The following is a 26,415-nucleotide window of genomic DNA, read 5'->3' as shown; positions in this document are numbered from 1 at the left end:
GGTGGAGCTCCACCGTAGGGCTCATGGAGGGAGGGGTGATGGATGGCAGAGCAGGGACAGTAATTCTGCTCTCCATGACAGGAAGGTGCAAGCTAATTCACCTGGATGATAGTCTGTCTACACTCACACTATACTTAAAGAGCCATTACGTCTGACAGCATTCACGCATTCACGCTCCCTTGAAGAAATGGAGAGGTGATATGTGGAAGGGCACACACGAGCAAACACACCCCACTCTCCCACACACGCATGAACACACACACACAACCCACCGCCCGCCTCACTCACACGTACATACACACACTCAAATCGAACTGTAAACATTCCCCAAACACAATCATGCAGGCCGGCACACACCCGACGCAGGCCCATTGGGCAGAACCTAGACCCCGACAACGACAGCAGATCCAGAACAGGTCTGGCAGCACGTGGCATGGAAATAAATATCATTAAACTCTGCTGTCAGTTTGAATTTGGCTCTGCTGACTGCACCAGCATCCATGAAGCTGGCTATCCTCCACACGAAGCTTGCTCCTCTCTCACACACATTAACACACGCACATGCATACACACATGCATGCAAGTATACAGTGTGCACACACCCACACTGTACACACACAAGCCCATGCATGTGTGGGGAGGACGGATGGACACACACAGACACACACACTGACACGCACACGGACAGACACAAACACACCTATTTCACACACAGACCACCAGGGAGTTTTGTTTATTGAGGATAAACCCACATTAGAAACATACTAGGCCTATGTTGATTTCGACACAAACTAACACAAATCTCAAAAGAAGCATTCAGATCCATTTGAAGTAAATGCACATCGAATAAGCATGAAGAACAGAACACTAACACACACAGTACAGGCAGAATAGGTTAGAGGTTGGCATAACAGGCAACGTTCGAGTCACAAACACAAACTTCAAGGTTATTCTTAGTGACAGTTTAAAAGAAAGGATAGGCCTACATTAGAGTGATTAGACAATAAAAACCGCGTAATCTATATCAACAAAATAAAAACTTGATGCAATCGGAATAAGCTTAATCATTATCATTGACTGTGGCACTATCTTATAAAAAAAAACAATCTGATGACTGCCCTTTCATTGACTCCGGCTTGCGTAAATGTGAAGAGGTGTGCTCCAATGAACCTGCGTCAGTTTCGTGCAAAGCCCACGCTCACCTGAAGGGAGTTCCTCCTCCCTCTTGCACGCAGGGCTCTTTGTTGTCAAGGCGGTGCGTTTTTTTCTCCCATTTCTCTTATTTGAAAATAACCCAAACAGGTTCTGTGGATGTAGTTACGGTGATATTATCTAAGCACACTTCACCTGAAGGGGGATACCGTCACAGTTTTTTTTTTCTTTTTCCTTGTCTGCACGAAAGCGGCCCGAAGCTGAAAGCTTTTAAAGGCGAAAAAAAGTCAAACGTTTCTGAGGCAGGTTAAGCTCTGCTAACACCTTTTTAAATACTTTTTTTTCACAGCCTCACTGTAAATAGTCATTTTCTCAGGCTAATACACGCAAGGTGTCGAGGTCAAGACCTCTGTTTTTATAGAAACCCTGTAAATATAAACAAACAGACCGTGTCCGTTCAAAGAGGGAGAGGTGCGGAAAGTCGCGTGAATTTGGATTTATGGCTTGACACTGAGTGTTCATTTATTTATGAGTGCAGGATAACTCAGTCACCGTATGCCATGAGATCCTTCACTGGTCACTGTGTTATGTTTCTTTCAGACTTGCTATTCTACCCGAGCGCAGACAGTATCTCCCCAGATTTGTATCAACAAACGTTTTTTACAGTATCAACGATGTAATCTGGATCCCACACGTTCACTCACAAAACATGTTTTAAATGTTTGGGCACAGGGCATCTGACCGTGTCCTCACGCGACAGCTTGATAAGGACTTAGAAGCATCCCAACTGGGGTGGCCAGGAACGCTGGCTCGTGTCCATGAGTGGGAACAACCAGGTGTGGAGTTTTGTCCTTGAACTACTCCTTTGTTCAAATCATTATAGCGCTAGTCTGCTACTAACGCTTTGTCTTCTCGCGTGACTAACCTAAAACTTTACCATACAAATTAATAGCCTAAGCTTAACAGTCACTAAGTTGCAAATGCGTGACTAATGCATTGGCGAGTATGTTCAAAGGAATCGGTTGGTTTAATTAGTCAGATACTGAATGCAAACTGCCAATGTATCCATGAAATCAAACATGCCAAATACCACATTACCTCAAATATCTAAGAAGTCAAACCTTTCAAAGTCATATGACAAGGTAACATGAAGCTCTTGAATTCCACGGCTTTGATCCAGGTGGTTGAGACAAGTCAGATTAATGGGGTTACACAAACAAAATCAGATTTTGAGCACTTTACTGCCATTGTAAACAATTTGTTTTCAATGACTTGCCTGTACAATAAAGGTATAATACATATACAAAATTCAAACCACTGACAGGAGATTCACTCCCCTACCATTGCTGTCTGTGGCTTGTCAGTTCCTCATTGTGACTCCACATGATGGCATTGAGATGGGAGTTCACCTAGACATGAATCAAAATGCAAATAGTGAAAAAAACGGCACAACCACATTCCTGTCATTTTGGCCTAAGCTACAGTTTGATAACATAGAGCCCTTCTGAAATCTGCAGCATGTTAGAACAATAGATAGTGTTTGCCACCGCACAGGGAAATGAATGTTAATAACTCAGATAGTAAAAGGTTAACCACAGGTCAACTTCTTCACACTAATCTCTGTGATTGCCAGGACAGTGACATTGATGGGAATGCTACATGTGTGGAGGATGAACATGTTCACGAGCCAGAAGCCACCTTTGTTATATAGGCTCTGCCCTCGCCTGGCGCTGGATACAGCCACCAAACTGCCATCACATGAATCAAGCCCAACAGTCATGCTTATCCAAGATGGCAAAGGGAAAACTCACCACTATGTCATTGTTGGGCTTTCTTGCGACAACACAACGTAACGAGATTGGAACTAGGCGTACGTCTAATAGCTAGCTCTTCTGTGAACGGTCAGGTCAAACACACTCACATGAATAAATAGCACGATTGCGATAATTGACGGCATCACACAACACATGGCACAGAGAAGCCAGAGAGAGGAGCATGCTGCTGCCTGTTTAATGCTCGGATTGGTTTCTATTTAGGTTCTGTGGTCTCTTCACCTGAGGGCTTGGGAACACAGGCTTCCAAACAGATAGCAGCAAAAAATACATCCAGACTGTCAATTAAAGTAATTAGAGAGTAAGGTTACCTACAGGTGAAGATGAACCTGATGTTCTCAAAATTCAGATGCTGTAGACTGACAGATAACTGTCTTTAAAAAGAAATGATCCACTCCATGAAGAGATTGAGCCATTCTTTAGTAGCAACACAGGATTTATGACCGGAAAAGTATAATTACATCTGGTTAGAAATCATTGAAATGTGATGTTATGTTTATTACTTTCTAAGAGAACAAAATGTAACAATATACTGCACTTTAAACTGCACTGTGCGTCATAGAGAGGGATTTATGAGGGACAATATAGATGATATATTAAAATAAAGACTGAAAACAACATTCGTGGTGTTGATGTTCTCGGATGCACTGCATAAGAATTCTTGTAGAACATCTTCTATGTTAAGCTAACCTACAAATCTGGTGCATATAGTACATCTGTAACAACAACAACGTTAGAGTTGTTACTTTATTTGTAACTACAATTGCACTTCAGAAGTGTGGTTTATAACACGTTAAATAAGGTATGGATGAGGGTGATACTCTGTGGGATAAGCAAATATTTAAATGGATATTAACAATATATTTGGTATTTATTTAAAATTGTAGCAAATTAAGTACATACATTTCTATGTTGAATGTATCCTAAAGTTGATGGTCAATTCATCATAAATTCTTGAAATCAATTTTTCTCTTCTAGAGCTTTTTTTTTTAGTCCTAAAGCTTTTCCTTAGTGGTGCTAATCTAATGAAATCTAAACGGATGAGTGGTGAGTTTTTAATGGAAGGGAAACAGATGACACATCTACAGAAATCCTGGTTTAAGATGGGTGTTCACTGTAAATAATGCTGCTTGACATGGAATCTTGCTGAATGGGGTGCATGTACAGTACTGTAAATTGGCAGTTGCACAAACCACAAAAAGTCTCACTTTCAGAGTGCTCAGAAAATATAGCCTGCCTCATCATGTCAGAAAATACATTCTCAGAACCTTCAGTGAATCCCAAATACATTGGGGCACAACTCTACGACTCTGGCTTCATGGATAAGCCTCCCATCCCAGCTAGCTTTGACGTTAGCGGTTGGCGTGCCTATCCACAATAAGATGTTTATCTGGCCTCTCCCCCCATCATGATACAGCGCCAGGCCAGCTGCTCCAGTAATGTAGCGCCTGCCTGTCAGTAACAGCTCATGTAGCTCCGTCTCTCTCTTTCCGCCGGTCCCTCACACGCCACCCAGGCACCCAGGGGGGAGAAGGACGGAGAAGAGTGATCCCTGAAGCACACGCTGGGGCCGTCTGTTATCGGCCCACACCGCGGTGAGGCTAACCCCATTCAGGAACTTCCAGTCCTTTTTTCCTATCGAGCGTTTCTCTTTCTCTCATTCTCGTTCTTAGGGAGTGCGAACGCTGCTCTCTTGGCACCGTTCACACTCCCCCCCCCCCCCCCCCCCCCACACACACACTCTTTGCCTTCCCTCTGTCTAAACACGAGCGAAGAGCCAAATTCTGTACTCACGCAGAGGGTTTGCACAAGATCCCCCCCGCCTAACCTCCATACCGCCGTGCCCCCCCCCACCCTCCATATGTTACCTCCCACCCCTTCTTCCTTGGCGCCCTAGCTCCCTCCAGGTCGAACCCAGGAGGACCTGTTCTCGCGCCGGGCTGGATGAGACCAGATGAGCCTTGGAACTTGGAAGCGCTGAAAGACTAATTGGCCTCCGGGACACAACTGTGAAAAGGCATCAAGGAATGTTATTGTCTCAGTCGAGAGTATTTTTATGTTTGTCACCTTTTCACCTCCACAAACACATCACTGTGTGCCCTCTTCGGCTGTCACTGAATGCATCACTGATATCTGCGTGCACTCTCCCTTTTACCCACCTCCAATCCTTACCGTCCCTGTTGACTTTCATTGTATAGATTCAGCCCCCCCCCAAGTGATGTTAAAGATCCTGACTAGGAAAGACCTCAGTGAAGACTTTCTATTTGGTGCTGTGGCCATTAAACCTCTTGATCTAAATCCAAATGTAAGAAAGTCCAGAACAAGCGATGCTTTCCATGCCACGTTAACCGCAGAGGTGGTAATGAGATTCCCCATGTTACAGCTCTGCTAGTGTTCAACTCGGCCTCCAATATTATTCTTGAAACAGTCTGTCTGCCCCATCCATCACAGCCGATGGCAGGGTTAAGACATGAGAGAACTCCTTTTTAATTGCAGTCTGACAGAGCAGTAAATTATCAGGGTTCATTCCATCGAGAGCAGAGCTGTTCCAATCGTTTAGTACTTGACGTCTTGACCCGGCACTGTGTGAGGCTTTGCTGGGATCTGCGTCTGTGAAATAAATCGATGGCAAGTCACATAGTACCGTTTAATTCGAGGTTGCTTACATTTCCAGAACTGCACATACTGATCCATGTTCTTTGACATCTAACCTGTAGATAACCTTATCTCCCTACTACTTTAATTGTCAGTTGTGATACATTTTTTGCCTCCCATCTGCTTGGCAGATCATGTACTTTTGCTCTGAGGTAAAGAGACCACAAAACCAAAATAGAAACTTCTGAAGCCAGCAACAAGTGGGAACCTGCTCCTCCACCCTGCTTGCTACTTTTCTTATCGGCGGGCATGAGATCACTTGAGTTTTGTTTACACATCTTCAAAACCCTTGACCTTGTTTCACTGTAAAGCCAATTGATCTCTCGTAAACTGACTTTGCTATTACTCTAAACACTATTCCCCCTTTTTATGTTTGAGATGCTTTCTGGTCGGTGCAAGGGGAAAGGTCTTTACGTTGCAATATCCTTATGGAACATGTTTTGATATGATAGAGAACTGGTTACAAAAGCAAAGTGTGGCTTAGAAGGTGGAACCCCATTGTTAAGAAACAATGTATTTTGTAAGCCATGCTGTTAATACCAACAGCACACACGTTTGTGCAAAAACAGAAAGCTTAGTTGGGCACTGAGTACCGGTAAAGCGGTTTGAAAACAGAGCTGTCAAAACACTGTAATTATTGACTGACGAAATATGTGAAGGTGGAATGTATTGTACAATGAGGGATAAATGCACTCCTGTCACAAATAACACGAAGGAATGTCTGGAATCGTCTTGGAATCCCATGTCTATTTTGAGCCTCTGAGTTGATCCCTGTTCAGCAGAGTGCCTCCATGATCTTGATGGTCTCAGCCATGTCATCTTTAGCATGACATCCAAACACCTCCAAAGGATCAGCCCATCGCACGCAAATGCTTTTTGATACCTTAGAGCCAAAGAGACAGGCCAGGAGCTATATGTGTAGATGTTTCTCTGTGGCAGGTAGAGTTCTAGAGGACAGGATATTTTTAGACTGTACATCTCCACAGTTTACATTACTGAAATACTTCCAACACTTCAAAGATGTCTTTCACTTCAGAAGTGACATTGGCTTCCCTGGCTGTGCTGTGGTGACACTCCCCTTTTTGTTGATGTATTATTATATTATATATATATATATATTTGTTTTTACAGAAAATGCAGCTCAACATATTCTCACTCTTGATGTCCTTGGTGAGATTACCCCCAAATGGAGGGCAATAGTGATGTCCCATAGGACAGCTGGTGCTCTTGGAACAACCTAGTCTGCCAGTGCCAGAGCCCACTCCACAAACCACACCATCACTGTATATTTTTCTATGAATGGTTTTGGAAACTGCAAGAAAAACATAAAACTAAACCCACAGGCCAGACATCATCTGCAGCACAATAGGTAGAGCCATGGGATTCAGAACCTATTTACAGTAACATGATGTCGTTTGACCATATCCCATTAGGTTATACCTCAACAAACATATCAGTCCACCAGTGCATAACAATATAGAATCAAAGACATCAGAACAGTACATACAGTTCTGTCCATTTGTTGGAGAAGAATGAGAGAATAAGCAAACATCACTGTGTCTGGGACTTTGAAAGCCTTGCACCTGTCTGTGATGTTAACCTTGAAAAATCCACCATATCTGTAAATGTAATATTTCCCTTGACAAATCTAGCCGCCCGATCCTTGCGTCTCTCTCCTTCTCACTCCTCCTGTACAGCCATTCTAAACCTCTTCACCTCCATCCATTCGTCTTCTCTCACTCTGGTGTGTACAACAGCTCAGTGTTCTGGGAGCTGTTTGGGTCTGGGCCTCTTGGTATGACTGACAGTCATTTTCCTTTGGAAACAAACAGAGGCAGAAGGAAGGAATTAGAGGGCACATGTCTGGGACTACTCCTCTCAGGACTCGCAGCCGTGCCCAGTCGGCTTACAGTTCTGCTGCAAGTCACAAGCCGCTGTTTATTTGGCTACGGCTGTCAATGGAGAGAAGTTCGGGACGTTCACAGAGCCACTCAGAGTGTTTCAGAATTCACTCTTCTGCAAATAAAAGCACGTTATGGAATTCCATTCTGTGCCAGAGGTTTTGAGGCCAGGACAGTATGTACTTTATACATGCAATGTATATATGCATACTGTTTGTATTAGGTAAGCATGTACAGTTTAAATGCATTGACTGTGGACAGGCATGTGTAAACTGTAAGTAAGCTCTGTCATTAGGAAAAAATCTGTTCAGTGTGGGCCCACTAAAAAGTGAGACATCTAATCATTTTGAGAATTGGATTCCGGAAATGGTGAATGTTTGAATGTGTACTTCGAGTGAGTTGTGCCTGTCAGTGCTGTATGTTAACACGTATGTGTGTGTGTGTGTGTGTTTGTGTATGTGGGTGTTCATTAACCAGAGGACCTTATCTGATTTACAGCAGGGCCTGTGGCAAGGCGCTGAATGTAATCTAATGTCTTCATAAATCTCATTGCTCGAATCTTGATTTAGGTAAGAGGAATGAGGTAGAAGGAGCAGCTGTCAATCACCATAAGGTTCAAATGAAAACCTGTGTAAAACCTCATTGGGATTGAAATAGTTGAGACTATGCTTACGTGGACGAAAAACAAATGCAGTCTATGGTAAAGTCCTCATTTGAATGGCGCTCTTGGATGGTCTTCTACAAGCACAGCCTATCATCTGACCTTCTTGGATCCTTGTGTGAAATGTAATGACAGCAAACCTATGTGGACTTTAACCTGGTCTCCCATGTTTTCCTACCTGCCAAAGCCCTTAGCTACTATTTCAGAGGCTCTAGATGTATACATGGACACACACAGGCAACAGACACAAGTTGCTACATGTGCTTACAAGAATGCATACATGCCATTTGAGCCTCAGTCATTGTGGGACTGGATTACAGAAATCTATACTCAACAGAGAACTCTGTAAAAACAGTGACTTCACCCTGGATTGGGTGTCACAGACAGCACAAACAGATTATGGCACTCGAGTCTGCTACACAAACACCCACTCCTTGCCCACACGTCACAGCACTCACAGCTCTCGTAAACAGAGTGCTGCAGTGCCTGGACTGCGAATGAACATGTGGCACCTTCACGCTGTCAACATATCGGACCACCGTTTATGGTTTTCGCTTGCCGATTTAGCGTTAAGGCAAAACGAGACAAGTCACTTTCAGACTCAGGACCCATAAAAGTACTGGCATGGTGTTCTCAAGGAGTGTAAGTGCCAAAGCAACAGAAGGATGGGCTATTATGTTTAGCATGACTGCCAGGTGAACCCAGCAATGTGTGTGGGAGGAGAATGTTTCACATACATCTGGAGTAAACATAGCAGGGATTCTGAGCAAAGGTGTGGTGCTCAATGGTAATGACATTACCGGCGTTAGCCATGGGAGAAAGCACAAAGTTGTTCAAGCACCAGCTCCACGGCCCTGTTTAGTAGCATGTCCCCTTCCGAAGGGGTTAGAGGAAGAGGCCTGTGGCACTTGATGAACTGCCACTTCATCATTGCTGCTGTCATACCATTAGCCTTTATCAGTCGGAGGCCCTGCACATGGATAGCTCCTACCCTGCCTGTCCCCTGTCCTGACCAGCTGAGGTGGATGGACTTATTTTGGTTCAGTGTCATGCAGGCCTGGACTGGTAATCTAGCATACCGGGCAAATGCCCGGTGGGCCGATGCACTTGGGGCCGATATGATATTTAATATATATATAAATCTTTATATAATATATATATATATATATATATATATATATATACATGTATTTGTCTATTTTTTTTTATAAACTTAAAATTGGCCAACGACCGGCCCATAAAGCAAGGACAGCTGCCCATTGGTTCATTTTCCATACTGACACTGGGCTGGCCCAATCACATCTCTTAACAGGCTCCAGTGGTGTCCGACCGATTGTGGTGGGCCGATCTGAGCAAAAATGCCAGGGCCATTTTTTTCTCCCAGTCCAGCCCTGGCGTCATGGTAAACAACACAAGCTTACACTTCACAACCTGTGTTTTTCTCCTTATCGTGGGCTTCCCCAGATTAAGGGACGTAACAGACCGCCAACAACGCCACGGGGAGACAGATGCGTGTTTCTTGACTCTTAAAAAACAAACACTTTGGTTTTCTTTTTTGCTAAAAGAGACACAACCATCATTTTAATGCAAAGAGGCTGAAAATTGGATTCATGGCCCATCTTCCAGAATGTTTCCTGATCCACGGCCTCTTACCAGTTCCACAGTTCACACTTCCTGAGCCATACCCAGTTTCTATAAGTCTGTAACCCAGTTTCTATAAGTCTGTAAACTCCCAGCTGTTGATTTCAAAATGTATTGGAGATGCCTTAGAGATGAGTCATTTGTCGTCAGAGAAGCTCTATCGTGGTTTACAATAACAGGCAGGACCAAGACTGTGCAGGTATCTACTAGCTGCCAGTTAACAATCACACAAACAACAGTCCTGATCTCTATGCGAGCTGTCAGGTTGGCATGAACACGTTTCCAGTTGCACCAAAACAAGGAGCTTTGATGTGCAAACTCGAGAGCTCTTGAAAGTGATCACACTTTGTAAGCTACTTTCAGACCATTTGTTTTGACTTTGTCTTTGTAGCCCTGACATCCAGAAGTTTTACCCTCTTCAAATGTTAGACACAACAGCATGAGAATAAATTGCCAATAATTCCCCTATAGATAATAACATAACTCCCCCAAAGAATAAACATTTCAAATGTTTTTCTTCCAGTCAGCACAAAGTATATAAAACACATGAATAGTACATTGTAAGATATATTCAGATGGTTCCAATTTCGATGGTTCAAAGAAATGTGTGCAAACGGAAAGAAAAACATGTTGTATGCATAATGTCGCACAAGATCAGTTATCCTAATCAGAAGCAGCTTTGAAGACTGCAGAATGAGTCATTTATATTGATCTTATTTGACATGCAGATGGTTCTTTGAGTATGACATGGAGGTACACACTTAATATCATCTGAGCTTCATGTGATGGAATGGAACCTTCACACACCAAAACAGATCCAAGTGTCATACAGGTGGTGGGGGATAATATAACATTAATAGGCTGTAATCTTAATTGTTTGAGGTTTCTACCACATATTAATCCAAGCATAATGATTAATTAAACAACAAATGCATGATTCAACTAAGATTCTGACACACACAATTTTGAATATAGCATTTAAGATTCTCCAAAAGAACAATTGTACGACCTAAAACCATGCAAAGCAAACGTACGCCACCTGGTTGTCCCAGGTAATAAAAATCTCCAGAAGGAACTCCATTCATTGGCTGATCCAATTCCACAGGTGAGGCAAAAAATACCATATTGTGAATGTACTTTTACCGGCTTGTTTAATAAATACAATGAGATTCCCAATACGAGTTAGACAACACAAAATTACCCTAAATATTGTCCTTGGTAAAATATACAAATTTATAGGTTTCATGAACAGAAGCAGAAGCCTATCATGCTAAACGCTCGAAATTATCTGACCCCGCCCTCTTGGGTTGTTCCTGAGGTGAAATTGCTATAAAGTGCTCAACACACACCCAGAAGGTGAGACGAGATCTGTTGCTCCTAAAGGTATGACCGCGGAGATAACATTAGGTGTGTCTGGGATTTATCTGACGGTGGCGTTTTAACACTTACATACAGACGAAACCGTTGACTCTTTGACGACGTGCCTCTTTTACTTGGGCATCCGATTTAGTTGGATATACAACTGGCAGAAGTAACCGAAAACATGAAACTGGAAGTGTTTTGTGGAAGTCACTTCGACATGAAATCTCTGGAACTGTGTAGCGATGCCGAGGGCAGTGTGCGCTCTCCTCTGTCGGGCGAGGAGGAGCTGGGATCAGATGGAGATTGCGTAGCTCAAAGCCCGACACCTGCCACTCCGTGCGCTGACAGCAAGAGCAAGCCATATACACGGAGACCAAAGCCACCATACTCTTACATTGCACTAATTGCCATGGCTATACGTGACTCCACTTCGGGACGTCTGACTCTGGCGGAGATAAATGACTACCTAATGAAAAAGTTCCCTTTCTTTAGGGGCACCTACACCGGTTGGAGGAACTCGGTCAGGCACAATTTATCACTTAACGACTGTTTTCTGAAAGTGCTCCGGGACCCTTCCAGGCCGTGGGGAAAAGACAATTATTGGATGCTCAATCCTCACAGCGAGTACACATTTGCTGATGGGGTGTTCCGACGCAGACGAAAGCGCATCAATAAAAAGACAGGTCTAGAAGACGTCTCTGAACATCCCGAGGACTCACAAAATATCACAGAGTCTCCATCCGTCTCCAAAACTGCATCGAGTGTGAAATTTTCAAGCTCCTTTGCCATCGATAGTATCCTCAGCAAGCCATTCAAGAGAGATGCGTGTTTGGATGATTCTTCCACCTTCACTGCCTTGAACTGGCCAAGTTTCACAAGTTGGATGATGCCGCATCTGACTCCACCTGTCAGTTTGCCACACTCCCAGCCGGTGTTCCATGTGGAGTCATACGCTGCGCATGTGCAACGGGTGTATGGTGGTGCTGCATATTCTGAGGGGAGACATCAAGAAAATGATTTACATCAGACATTTAGGCTACATCAGACGCAGTTTATCAGATGATTCCTTCCTTAACATTGTCGGCAACTTTACGGCCTGATGTGTTCCATCCAATGAAAATTGATCACTTGTTATCGTGATAAACTTAAGGGGTGTGGGCACCAAGCATGCCAACGTATATAAACATTTGCCTTTTCTTGCAATGCCTTGATTTAGAATAACTAGATTTGTTATTTAAGACATAACTCATACAATAGGAATGATCTTGTCATGGAACTAACATCCACTGGGTGTAACGACGAGGAGCTAGCCCTGTTTCAATGCTTCAATGTTTATTGGTCATTTCCTTTTAAACGATGACATGTTGGTTTGTTCTGTATTTTAATTTCGACATCGTTTTCTCTTGTTATGTTGTTATTGAATTTTCAACCAACTGACCATTTAAATGTGCTGGTTTACAACTTTCCTTTTGGCATATCTTTAAGTGTTGAAGTCGGTGTTTGTTTAAATGTTTTTATTGTCAAAAACAAATTTGATATTTTGTACTATAATAAAGAGAACCATATAACGTTGAATTTGTGTTTTGATTAGCTACTCGTAGGCATATTGTGTTTTGTCATGCTAAATGAATGTAAAAAATAGCTATATTCACTTTTGTCCCTTAAAATGACGCGCTTTTCTGACAGCTTCAAGTGCATGGAATTCTCTTTGCCGTCGTAAATTGCTTGACAAATTCCCAATTTAGCATAATTTTTTGGAACAAATACTGGGTTTATAAAACGACCAATTCTGTATTTGTCCTCGATACTACATAAGAGTCACATTAAATGTAACGACGGATTAGCTGAATTGAAACTTGAAGCCAACATGGCCATATTCATAGTATTCAAGTAGCCTAGGCCATGAAGAATCAGTGACACAGGCTAAGTGATGACATTAACCCTAAACAGGCATCAGAATGAACAAATCAAGGAAAATAATTGGCACGAGAGCTGGACTATAGGCCTACCACAGCAACATTATTTCGCGGTCTGAATGACATAATTCAGTGATATCCAAAGGCATCCACAGAAAGCCTAATCTTCATATTACTTTAATAACTCATCATAATTATTATAATAAAAAGTCAAATCAAGCGCCACTGATATTGACAAATAAAAACAATACATAACAATAACAATAATGTAATGGTAACGTTGTAATTATGTAATATCATGAGTGTGTATTAGTCAGTGTAAATACTTGGCTGTTTGAGGGCGAAATACAGCATAGTTTTATTTATTTTCTGTGTCTCTGAGGCTCGCTGTGAGCGGATACAGCCATTCAGTATTTATATTTTCTGTCTGCTGCTACAAATAGCCGTCGCCTCTGGAGTCAGACATGAGCAGGGGAGACAAAATGGAAATTGGCAGACCTCAACATTAGAAGTTTAGAAACAGCACGTTTTACCACGATATTATTAGGCTACATTAACGATCTGCTCAACATTTTCAAAGCCTTCTTATAGTCTATTCTTTGTGACTAAAAACACAATTTCCTTTTGCAACAACTGTGCATCCTGGACACAGCGGGGTTAATAGTTTTGATGTTGCCGGAAATTCTGAAGAGATTATGTTCTTTACCTTTGTTGTTATATTGAAAAAGGATTTTATCTTCACATCCTTGTTTGTTTAACGGAATTACCTCATGGTTTTACAATCGTTGCTTCAAATACATTGCCTCAAAATGACTTTAATACAGTACAATATGCCTGTAGTGCACATGTTTTCTTTTGCAGGCTAGGCCTATACATATGTTTAAGCTTCAGTGATTTACTGAATAGATAGGCCTTGAAAGTGTTGGGACTCATGAGAATTTCGAGATAAGGTATGTATGACACTTCATAAACACCAATGATGGGCCTACACGTAATAGTCTCGAAAACGAGTTGCTATTGATGAGGCTTCCAGTTTAAAGCTGCATGCCATTACATTACACTTAACAACAATTACATGTTTTGAAATGGAAAGCCTGAAATGAAATTATTTAAGGCTGTCTTTCTGTCAACTAGGCCTACCATGCTTTTAGTTTAAATGATAAATGTTTATCCTCGGGCCTTTTGTCCCATGACCAACATTATTGAAGCAGGCCAAACTGCATCCAAACGAAAAGGCCTATACCACAAACAAAAAAAATGGACCTGCAACACAACAACAATCATCATGATTATAATTTCACTACAATAAATATGGAAAACGGAGACCTAATTTCTAGGACCTAATATAGATCCTCACTGTAATTAATTCAGCTCTCCTGGGATACGATCCAGACTCAATGCGGTAAACTGACACTCGCGCTGTGTGTGGTATGCTGGCAACGGCAGATGGAAAAAGCATGCTTCCAATGTCATAGTCCTTCCCCGAACAGTCTCCTACAGATCTACGGACTTCTGTTTGAACTGCAAATTAGGCAACGTTGCCTTTACCTCGCCAAAGCGACAGGAATTCTAGAAGGCGGCCTAGAGGTTACAATTTTCTCGTCACGTAAAACGATATTAAAGACCAAATTATAAGCTAGGACATATTCTCTTACAATATAGCCTTTAAAAATGTTTTTGAGGAAACAAGCTGTATGATTTGTAGAAACACACATACTGACTCACATTTACCCCACATTTTAAACTCATTAATCAATGTAAAGCATCCAAGTGCACGTGTGCCGTGTTTTGAGGGTTCATTTAGCCATTTCCTTCAACATTTGGTGTGTTGACATGAGTGTCTAAGTGCGTTGGCTTGATAAATGGCGATATGGCGTGTTTTAGAACTGTGAGTGGTGGGAGGAGATTTCTGTTATTTCTCTGAGCAATGCTCTGCCTCCAGAATGATGTCTGGATAGGGGCTGCTAGGGCCAGCAACGGGAGGGGGTGGGTCTCAAGTTCCTGGCGATTTCTTGGAGGGATTTAGGGGGCAGAGAGAGATTTAGGAATTGATAGGTGGTCGCGTTTTGTTTGGCCGACGGGATATGCGCTAGAAAGTCGAGGAGCTTTATGTTTCCCTTCTTAAAGGATTATTATCAGCGATGGCCATAGAGAGATGTAGGAGGAGCAGCGGCCGCCACGATACACAGCTGGTTGTATTGATTGTAACAGCAATAAACGCGCAGTGAATCGCGAAGGAGCACTGACCTCTCCAATTAACGCATTTGAAAACATATTTTCATATCGTTTCAAGGGGTTATGCTGAATAACTGAACCAAGATTGAATAACAAAGGCAACGGTCACTTTGGCTATCAGTTGTGTCCTTACGTTAACCAGGGGGCAAACATGACGACGGAGAGCTCTGAACATCTGGATACTCTGACATCAAGTCCAGCGACTGGTGTGATGCATGCTGCTTTGGTCAGCTCACAGCCACTGATGGAAAACACGGCAAATGCGTCCACCAAAGGAAAAAAGGGAAACTCGGGCTTGAGGCGACCCGAGAAGCCGCCTTATTCATACATCGCTCTAATTGTGATGGCAATTCAAAGTTCTCCGACCAAGAGGCTAACTCTGAGTGAAATTTATCAGTTCCTTCAGGCCCGTTTTCCGTTCTTCAGAGGATCCTACCAGGGATGGAAAAACTCTGTCCGCCACAACTTGTCTCTAAATGAGTGTTTTATTAAATTGCCAAAGGGCCTTGGTAGACCAGGAAAGGGTCATTACTGGACCATTGACCCGGGTAGTGAGTTTATGTTCGAGGAAGGCTCTTTCCGACGCAGACCCCGAGGATTTCGCAGGAAGTGCCAGGCTCTAAAACCTATGTATCGGATGATGAATGGCATAGGATTTGGTGCCTCAATACTTCCCCAGAATTTTGATTTCCAATCGCCCTCCGCCTCTTTGGCGTGTCATGCCAACACCTACAATTTGGATTTGATGGCCAGTACAGTGCCAGGGAGTTTTGAAGGGCTAAATGGAGGGCATCATGTCTCACACATGTCACCTGGCCCAGGCTCGTCCTATATGGCAGGTTGTCAGGTGCAACCTAACGACTACTGCCCCGATAGCGGCAGTAGCCCTTTGCACTCCTCTTCGTCGATGGTGGGGACCTTGGACTGTCAGTCTCCTTACGCGAGTGCCCCATCACACTGGACATCCCCAGGTGTATCTTCATACATCAAGCAACAATCTCTGGCCTCGAACAGTCCCACACCCTCAGCGTTGCACTCGAGCATGACCCCATATTCCTTGGAACAGAGCTATCTCCATCACAATGGGAGAGATTCAGCGGATATGTCTGGTAAGCTATATTAGACATTATGTTGAAAATGTTTAAAAGCATGATGTCAAATGAACGTATCAGAGAAAATGCACACAGCATTTTTAGAAGGCCCAATTACATTTAACTGTGATTCAAAAGTAAAAAAAAAAAAAACGAGTTATAGGTTTAAATTAAAGTTAAGTTAAAATTTAAGTTAAATTATATTATTCAACATAAATAATATAATTATAGGCAACATTTCCTAGATTTAAAATTAATATGGAGAAAGCCAATTAACACCAACGCCTCACACATGGGCAATATTTAGAAAAAGACTCAAATAGTTTCACTATCTAGTGGTCAATGTGATCTGGGTCGTTCATAACCCACTTCAATATAACAACTGTCATGTAAACATACAAGTAGGCCTATTTATTGTATTATGTACAATATTTATTTTCCATGAAAGTAGTAGTAATACAATTTAAACATGCTGCGTTGAGATTGTGTTTGGGCCTTCTTTGATTCTCAGTCTTGCAGGATGACAGTGTTGTCCATGTGGCCATCAATTCATAAGGCCTACATGGTATCTTACACAATCCAAACAATTTGCATCAAGCCTATTCTGGACATTTCAATGTAAAGGCATTTAGCCTATTGTACAAAAGTAATTGAGTAATTCAGACCTTCTGTAATATAGAATATACATGCATAATTTGCATCAGAAATTATGTTTTTTGTTAGACAGATCCGCAAATATTTGTATTCCGTTTGTTTTTCTATAGCATTGTGATGTGCAAGAAACATATTATTTCTCTCAAACAAGTCATTTAGTTATCTAAATTAATACGTCTTTTGGAAGAAAACAAAGGTATGGAATGGGATATTCCACCTTGAGATGGCTATGTAAATATTCAACCAATATATATTTTCCAAACGTATGTGATACATTAATACTGTAACTTACTGACTGCTCATTTTATTTTCAATTTTTTGTCTCATTCGTTTTGTAGTGGGACTGTCTCGGTACTCAAGCCACTCATCACCTGTGTGTGACAGGAAAGATTTTGTTTTGAACTTAAATGGGATCTCCTCGCTTCACCCGAGCACGAGTGGATCCTACTACCACCAGCTGCAGCACCATCACCAGAGCGTTTACCAAGACGTCAAGCCATGTGTCATTTGACATCAAACCATCTTGGAGCATTTAATCTACAAATGCGATGAAAAAAAAAACTTTTCTACAATGATCCAACTTTTACACCCTGCCAAACTATCAACCTGAAATTGATTTTTTTTATTACCAGTTTGGAATTTTGAATGACCTTTTTCACCCTTTGAAGAGCTCCTGGCTGAATATGAGAATACTATAGTCTCAAGTCAATCTATTTTTAAATACCTTGCTTATTACACCATGTTAGTGTTTGTCCAAGTTATCAACATAGACAATCTGCAATATTCAATCACGTTTACCAACAGAAGCACAGTCTCTCTGCCTTATTCCTATAACTATGCACTTATTCTTGTCCCCAATAGTTTTCTGTTGCTGTAGCCAACAGTGAGTCAATAAAGAGTTTTATTTTAAACAGTTTGGACAATGTCAGTTTATTAGAAATGCATGTTTCCTGACCAGAATACAATTATTATTATTATTGTTATTAGCCTATGGCAACTGTTGAACAGTTTTGGAGTTGAAATAACTGGTTAATGTTGACACTGTATTTAGGTAATTTATGAGCAACAATAAAGCTTACAATTTATTAAATTCATATTAAAATATATCATCCATCTGTTCCTGATAGCAATTATTGAACATATATCCATGGTGAATAATTCAAATCTAGACTGATTACGGTTTGTGTAAAGCTTTTTGACAGATTCCTGACATTACATTGAACTGTTTTAGCTATTATCCAAAGCAACATACAAATTGTGCACATAAAAGTACAGCAGAAGATCCAGAACCAGGAGCGTTCTGCATGTACCATCCACAGTGCAAAGTAACCATATCTCAGCTACCAGGAACTGTAAAAAAAAAACTACAAAACACGAACTACCAATGACATCTTAATTACACAAGTTAACTGAACATTGCTGCAAAACCAATGTCATTGCAACATGAAGAAAATATATATGCAAATGAATGAAGGAAGTAAGGTAATCAATGATATTATTATCAAAGGTTTAGGAGTGTAGGCGACAAGGCTTCAAAGTGATGGTATAATCCAAAAGTGTAACCAGGTCGCCACCTAGTGGCACTTTCATTCTTGTGCACCTACATTCCCAGGCATTTCTTGTCCATGACTGATCATGGTGATCTCAGGGTTCTTGAAGTGAAGGCAACCAGCTTCAATACATGATAGAATCTGTATTGTTATCTGTAATTGCATAAAAAATCTAAACATTTGCGAACACACAGAGGACCAGTTTACAAGGTATTTTACCTCTATCCACAAAATATAGAAATGGTTCACAGTTTACACAAATGTTTGGATTTTTAAATCATAAAGTGCATGTATCTGTGTAGTGGATTTGGATAGGAATCAAAAGACTATTAATCTTCTGTAATAAAATACTGTACCGTGTTTGTAAATCAAAGTTTTTAAAAGTCATAATAATGTAAGGACATGCAGCTAATGAGAGGAAACCACAGAGTGCATTTGTAATTGAGCATTCATCATCACCAGCAGATGACAGAATGCAAAGAAAACCACAAGAAAAATGAAATGTTGAAAAGACGTCTTTCATCATCTGAAGCCAGTTTCAAAACCTAAACATCATACTTTTTGGCCAAAAGTGTCGACAGATGTTTATAGTAAGCTGCGTGAGAATGAGTGATTCTCAAGAGATCTGTTGCTAAGTCTGCACTGGCCAATTCATAGCAATCTGACCACTGTAGACGCACATATTGTTATCTAATCAAAGTCATTCAAGTCATTAACACTACACGTTAGAACTCCGAGTAGGAATGTCTGGTTGAGATTGATGCAAAAATAACATACTTTTTGTAGTTTCACATTCAAGTAAAAGACTGAGCTCTATACATCGAAATATAAAACCAATGTATTACTTATGCAATATGCAAAATAGTACTGAATAGTAGAGACTTGACGAGAGATTGTCATGTCGTAGAGACATCATGATTAAACGTAAACAAATGCTACATAAATCACAGACCCTGTCTATGTAGTAAAATACAGGATAAGATAAAGATGTATGCTGAAAACTATTGACTACATCTGCAGCAGTACTGATGTATGTTAATCATATACTGATGGTAGATAATCAACAACTTCACTACATGACCATGGTCTAATTGTGAGTAGAAGGTGTAACAGTCATGGACCATGTCAAATACTGTCCGAACCCATGTGGAAGCTCTATCAGACACTTGACATTGACCATATTGTGACTTTAAGCTGTGACAGTTTGGATTACATCAGGTGTGTGGATGTTATTCTATGTCAGACACTGCCCTCGGTTCTATGATTCATATCAGGAATAGATCCTTTGCAGAGTCTGACTCACTATTGACCGCATGCAATGTAAAACGACCGTTCACAGATTTAAAAAACGTATCCCATCAAATTGATTCCCTTGGTTATTCTATTTGCACCAAGAAGGCATTTATAGGATAGCACATGCACATCTAAAAAACCTTCTTTATTAAGCAAACCATGATGTGTATGGTGGCCATTTCAGCTTTCCCAATTAATCTGTGATTCTTGTACTCTACATAGAGAGTAGGCTACTAATGATGCCTAGGAGGAACTTTAAAGCCTCACCTGTCAGAATTTGATGATTTTGTGTACACATGGTGTGAGAGCCAAATTATGAGTATGACTGGAACAGAGATCATATTTGCTGCTGCTGTTGAACATGATACTCCACACACATCTGCCATGTAAACAGTTACAGTTTAGTGACTGTCCATACGTACATTCAAAGACAACAAAAATATATCCACACACTGGGTTGGGTTTCTTGATGTTTGCAAGGCAGACTCTTGATTGAAAAGGTCTTCCTCATTATAGCTGATGAAAACTCTTGCAGTGGAAACATTGAAACCATCAGGTCATAAACCATAAATCATTCATCAAGGTTCATTAGTGAAATGAAAACGAAATTGTGCGCTGGCATAATTACAAGGTTGATGGATTGGGAGTTGAATGTCTGGGCCTCTTCAATGCTTCAGTCACATTGAGGAAGCCTTCTTCAAACACCGGCCCATAGAAAGATCATTCATCTTTGTCGGATGCACATTTTGTATGCTTATATTGAAAGACTTGTAGTGGTACAGTTGTTAGAAAACTATTGTCCATTTTCCCTTCACGGCTAGCTCATGGTGAGGCCTACTGTTACCTGGCTTCGCCTCCATTTTGAAACAGTACTGTTGGCAGGAATGACAGGAACACCGCGAGACAAAAGTCGGAGTAGGTTGTTTGTATAATCAAAAATTCAACTGTAGCATTGATTTAATTCCATCCCCATTGTAAGTTACACTATACACATTCTTCACAGTTCTATGTTGTAGTACTGGTATTGAACACATGGAGGAAGCAGTGTCCTTCCAATAAGACAGTGTTCCCAAGCACACTAATGCAGATCCACACAAAAACAGAAATCACACCAATCATGGACTGAATGGGTCGATTTTTCATATGTAAAGTGAATAGAAAAAATTAATATTTATTATTATTATAATGATTATTATTATTTCAAGTGGCCACATGACAATGCATAACTCCAAATAACGAGGAGACAGAACAGCCCAGCCCAGCGCTTCACATGACTCACAAGAGGGAGCCAAGAACTCACACAAATGACCCGACTGTAGGTTCATCTCCAGTGGCAGTACAAGCGCTCTCATGAGAAATTTACTAACCCAATGTGTACGCTCTCTCTCTCTCTCTCTCTCTCTCTCTCTCTCTCTCTCTCTCTCTCTCTCTCTCTCTCTCTCTCTCTCTCTCTCTCTCTCTCTCTCTCTCTCTCTCGCTTTCTCGCTTTCTCATTCTCTCCTTCCTCTGGCATTGTTTTCATCGCATTGGCATTACCCTGTTTACTGTGCATTCGAATGTTTTACTCTTTTAACTAGTAATTTACTCAATTATCCCTGATTAACGTTTCAATACTTTATTTCATTTTATTCCACAAATAGGTGCTTTTCAGCGTTGACAATAAGTAGATTTATTTAAGGACAATGGATTAGGGTTAGGGTTAATATTAAGAGTATTCTCATTTAGGCTACCTGTCCTACTTTTTTGGACACTATTTAAAGATGGATCAAACAAACCCAGTGTACAAAACACGATAGTCTGTGGGCTCTGTTGATCCAAATAATTAGGCTAATGCTGTAAAAAAAAAAAACAATCGCGATACCTACTTTTTGTCTCACTTAAGACTCCAAATAAACAGATAATGGCTTATTGACCAAACGTTTTACTGTTAAGATATAGTCCATGATGTAGGTTTACAGACTACACAATTAGGCTATAGATATCAAAGTAAGCATTTTGGCCTTGAATTAATTGGAATTGACACCCATTGTTCGAATACGGTTTCTGATATGCATTGAACACAGTATGATTACACCAATTTTCTCACCAATGATTATAGTCACGTACTGTATATAAATATTATATAATAACATGTCTTAGGCTATTATTAATTGTAAGAATGCCTTATTATTCATCGTACGTGAATAGGCCCGAGGTTGTTGCTTTACAATCAAATTGTACAGGCCTAAAACTACTGATAGTAATAAAGTTTAATTGATAAATAGAGAACTGGGTGGGCAGAGGATGGGGTTAAGTGTAAGGCACGTTGTGAATTGTATAAACATCCCGGGGCAGTGGAAAAAGTTCATGCCCGGGTCCATGTAAGGAAAACCCGGCGGAGCACCGGGCCAGTACGGCCATTTAATCAACGCGACCTGTGAAGGATTATAACGATAAAGTGAACTTCGCCTAGCAAAGACTATTAACATTGCCATGAATGTGTCTGTTTTCTACCTTTATATATGATTATACCTTTGCAAAATACAATAAACTCGACTCTTTTTATCTCGAAATAATTACCGTACAGTTTTGATGCATTGCACAAAATGCACTAAAATGAAAGCATGCATATGTAGGCCATTAGATAGCTATAGCCATATAGGCCTAATACTTTTTATTGTTTAATCAGAAACGGATTATCTGCATAAATAGAAATATATACAAATAATAACTTTGTAATAAAAAAAAATACTGGATTGTAATTTAGAATTGGCCTAGGCTATAGCTAATGAATGTGAAACTATATTACATGTTAAAATGGCCTATATATAAATATATGATGAAACAATATTATGTTTATTATGTGCTTAGTTAACAAACATAAATATTGTTGACACGCTGTAAAGGGTTCAATCAGTAGCCTACATCTTTTCCCAAACGGGTCATGTACTTATCATGTAATAATCGAGATGTTCGTTAAGAAGCAAAGAGCAGCAATAGCTAGGTTACAGCTTTTCATTCACACAAAGGTTTAGCTAGTTGAGTAGCCCACACAGTGTGAAGTAGATATTTTCAGCGAAAGGTTACCATGCACTTTATAACTATTCCATGTTGATCAGTATGGTATTACGCGAAAAGATTGTCCTGTAGCGTATGGTAGTTTGTTTGGTGGAAAATAATGTTATGGTGAATATACCTAATTGAGCCTGGGCCATGGCGCATTGAAACCTTCTGAATCAGGTTGACACATGCTGGGGGACTCACTCCATTTGGTACTACGGCTTTTAATCTGCTTTTTAAAATAGAGCAAACTTTCACACCTTTACCCTTTCTCTCCCTTAACTAGACTAATTCCGCAGTAATGAGATCGCTAGTAGCCTACAACCTACTGCACGGGGTGAGTAGCTCTCGACTGCCCTTTGATCCGTCCTTGGTGTTGATTGAGCTTTTTAACTAACAGCCAGCGTTAATAAAGCTTTACATCAAGACGCTAAACTGCAGGAAGCAAACTGGAAGGAGTATTACCCCCCATCCCGGTTTATTGCTTATTTAAACTCAGATGTGGAGGACGGATCATGGTGATGGACGAGTGACTTTTTCCTTTTGTTTTTCTCGCTCGTTTTAATGCATGATTGACCATATGCCATTTAGAAGCTTTGTAGTCGACTTTACCATTTTTTTTAAATAATGCAGATCACTCTGGAATAAAAAAATATATACAACGGGTGCCTTCAAAATGAAGACCATTAAATATATTGCCGTACCTATAATATGACAGTCGTTTCACATATTCAGTGATATTTTGCATATCAATTAACTCAGATTTTGATAAATTATTTTGCCACAACATAGGCCTTGATCTGATTGTATAAGTGAGCAACATAGCGCTCTCAACTAAAGTCGTATGTCTTGACTGGAGTGGGCTGGCAGTTACCGACACCTCCTCTCCTTTTTCTGAAGCCTTGTGTGTGGCCAAGAGCGAGCTCCAGTGCAGCTCAGTCTGTGCGACCTGGCCTCCAATTGGACGGCTTCTCTATGGGAGGAGCTACAGGAAGCAAAAAGGAGGAAAGAATTTAACTGCGCAAAAGTCCTCTGTAGTGACGGATGCCCAAAGTTCAGAAGTTTGTAAATGTGCGCTTTAGCACAGAGAGATGGAAACGGCTTAAACACGATTACGTCTTTGCACTACGTCTTCCTTTTATGAACAATTTTCTAGTCACAGGACAGCAATTTTGGTCTGAACGCCTTACCCTACAGAAGGAACGTGGAGCTCTTTGGCTGCATATTTTGGGAAATTCGGAAGCAGTGGAGAAAAGCGGGGAGAAAACATGCAAGCGCGCTATTCTGTCTCTAGTCCGAACTCACTGGGCGTCGTGCCTTACATTAGTAGCGACCAGAGCTACTACCGGGCCGCCGCCGGTGGAGGATACACCAGTATGCCAGCCCCAATGAGTATGTACTCTCACGCGGCCCATGACCAATACCCTGCCAGCATGGCACGCGCCTATGGACCGTATACTCCTCAACCTCAGCCGAAGGATATGGTAAAACCACCTTACAGTTACATTGCACTCATAACCATGGCTATCCAGAACTCACCTGACAAGAAGGTGACCCTAAATGGGATTTATCAGTTCATCATGGAGAGATTTCCATTCTATCGAGACAACAAGCAGGGCTGGCAAAATAGCATCAGACATAACCTCTCTCTGAACGAGTGTTTTGTCAAAGTGCCTCGTGATGATAAAAAGCCTGGTAAGGGTAGCTATTGGACCCTGGACCCCGACTCATATAACATGTTCGAAAACGGGAGCTTCTTGAGGAGGAGACGACGATTCAAAAAGAAGGATGCAATGAAAGACAAGGAGGATCGGCAGTTAAAGGAGACGCCGTCCAGGCAACAGGGCCGAGACCAGGAGCAGCCAGTGCAGGGCTCCCAACCTGTGAGAATCCAGGATATTAAGACCGAGAACGGCAACACGACACCCCCACAGGCCGCTTCGCCCTCTCTGAGCACCGTGCCCAAAATAGAGAGCCCGGACAGCAGCAGTAGCATGTCCAGTGGTAGTCCTCACAGTATACCGTCCAACAGGTCCATTGGCATGGAGAACTCTGAGCACCACCACCATGGCCAGGCCCCGACACAGGGCTTCAGCGTGGACAACATCATGACTTCCCTCCGGGGGTCTCCACAAGGAGCCACTGAGCTCGCTCCTACCCTAATCGCCTCCTCCAGGACAGGTATAACACCGTCTTTGTCCCTGAACTATTCACCGAACCAGACGTCAGTCTACAGCTCACCCTGTAACCAAAACTCAATATCCACTACCTCGAATGCGACCTACCATTGCAATATGCAAGCTATGAGTTTATACGCAGGGGATAGATCTAGCCATCTGGCCCCGAGTACCACCGTGGACGAAACATTGCCTGATTACTCTATCACCACCACCTCCTCCTCACTGACCCACGGTAATCCTAACTCTGGGCAAGAGAGCCATCACCCCCACCAAGGGCGGCTTCCTTCATGGTACCTGAACCAGGCCGGGGACCTGGGACATCTTGGCGCAACTTATCCAGCACAGCAGCAGAACTTCCACTCCATGAGAGAGATGTTCGAATCTCAAAGAATTGGCTTGAATAATTCTCCAGTGAACGGAAATAACAGCTGTCAAATGTCCTTCCCTCCGAGCCAATCCATCTACCGCACTTCGGGAGCTTTCGTTTATGACTGCAGCAAGTTCTGACCAAAGTATGTTTTTCTTGTGTTTTACATTTTCAATCAATCCCGTGAGACGCTTACCCTCCTGACCCCAAGATGGACTAAAACGAATCAGAACGCAAACAAAAGACAGAAAAAAGACTTAACTTGGTTTGTAAAGAACAGTGTTACTGCAAATAACACGTAAGTCTCACCTCGCTTTTGTGACTTTATATGTTAAAATGTGTTAAGGATATGTCAGTTTTTCATGGACATAGTATGAAGTGTAAATTGCATATAGTAATTTATTTCTAAACTGTAGCCGGATATTATGGACCAAACACCAAAAAAGTGTTTCTAAATTGAATTGCCTTAATTGACCGAAAAATGTTCCATTATAAAGAAAAAACGGAACTTGTATATCTCCGTACTCTTTCAAAGTTTCTCCTTTTGTTGAAAAGTATTCTGAAGGAATTGAATTGTTTGTTTAATAAATTGTCATTTAATGTGAGTTATAGCGACGCCTGATTTCTTATAGAGCAAGCTTATAGGCTTTCCTAAAAATACATTTGGAGCCTAACTTTCTTTAAGTCAGCTCGCTGGCAGTGGCCATACACTTTCTAAAATAAAAGGTCAAACAGTGTTCTCAAAAATAGCAGGTACATGTATTATATTTACGCCTTTCTTAATCCTGGAAATAGGCATGTAGTCTGTATTATGTGGCACCTAGTGTGGTATTAGGCTTCCCGTTGAGTGGCATTATGGTCTGAAAAGGTATAGTTGATATCCGCA

At 41.4% G+C, this 26,415-nt stretch overlaps 3 protein-coding genes across 3 annotated transcripts; all 3 read left to right on the top strand.

Moving 5' to 3' along the window:
• The first annotated feature begins 11,190 nt into the window (after positions 1-11,190).
• Positions 11,191-12,779, top strand: foxq1a (forkhead box Q1a). The gene has a single exon (XM_067253514.1). It carries the CDS (start codon positions 11,386-11,388, stop codon positions 12,265-12,267), a length of 882 nt encoding a protein of 293 aa, XP_067109615.1. The 5' UTR covers positions 11,191-11,385; the 3' UTR covers positions 12,268-12,779.
• Positions 12,780-15,269: 2,490 nt separating this feature from the next.
• On the top strand, positions 15,270-18,230 carry foxf2a (forkhead box F2a). Its single transcript, XM_067253609.1, has 2 exons — positions 15,270-16,464; positions 17,439-18,230. The coding sequence occupies exons 1-2, from the start codon at positions 15,507-15,509 to the stop codon at positions 17,609-17,611; spliced, it is 1,131 nt and encodes a 376-aa protein (XP_067109710.1). The 5' UTR covers positions 15,270-15,506; the 3' UTR covers positions 17,612-18,230.
• A 5,800-nt stretch (positions 18,231-24,030) lies between these two features.
• foxc1a (forkhead box C1a) lies at positions 24,031-26,143 on the top strand. The gene has a single exon (XM_067253376.1). The coding sequence runs from the start codon at positions 24,251-24,253 to the stop codon at positions 25,667-25,669; it is 1,419 nt and encodes a 472-aa protein (XP_067109477.1). The 5' UTR covers positions 24,031-24,250; the 3' UTR covers positions 25,670-26,143.
• The last annotated feature ends 272 nt before the right edge of the window (positions 26,144-26,415 follow it).

The sequence above is a fragment of the Osmerus mordax genome, chromosome 16, assembly GCF_038355195.1.
Source record: "Osmerus mordax isolate fOsmMor3 chromosome 16, fOsmMor3.pri, whole genome shotgun sequence".
Lineage (NCBI taxonomy): Eukaryota > Metazoa > Chordata > Actinopteri > Osmeriformes > Osmeridae > Osmerus > Osmerus mordax.
The sequence above is the reverse complement of the archived record's forward strand: the minus strand, read 5'-3'. Positions and strand labels throughout refer to the sequence as shown.

Coding starts and splice junctions, on each gene's coding strand:
- foxq1a (XM_067253514.1), top strand. CDS start 11,386: ATGAAACTGGAAGTGTTTTGTGGAAGTCACTTCGACATGAAATCTCTG.
- foxf2a (XM_067253609.1), top strand. CDS start 15,507: ATGACGACGGAGAGCTCTGAACATCTGGATACTCTGACATCAAGTCCA. Junction 16,465..17,438: donor AGATTCAGCGGATATGTCTG/GTAAGCTATATT, acceptor TTCGTTTTGTAG/TGGGACTGTCTCGGTACTCA.
- foxc1a (XM_067253376.1), top strand. CDS start 24,251: ATGCAAGCGCGCTATTCTGTCTCTAGTCCGAACTCACTGGGCGTCGTG.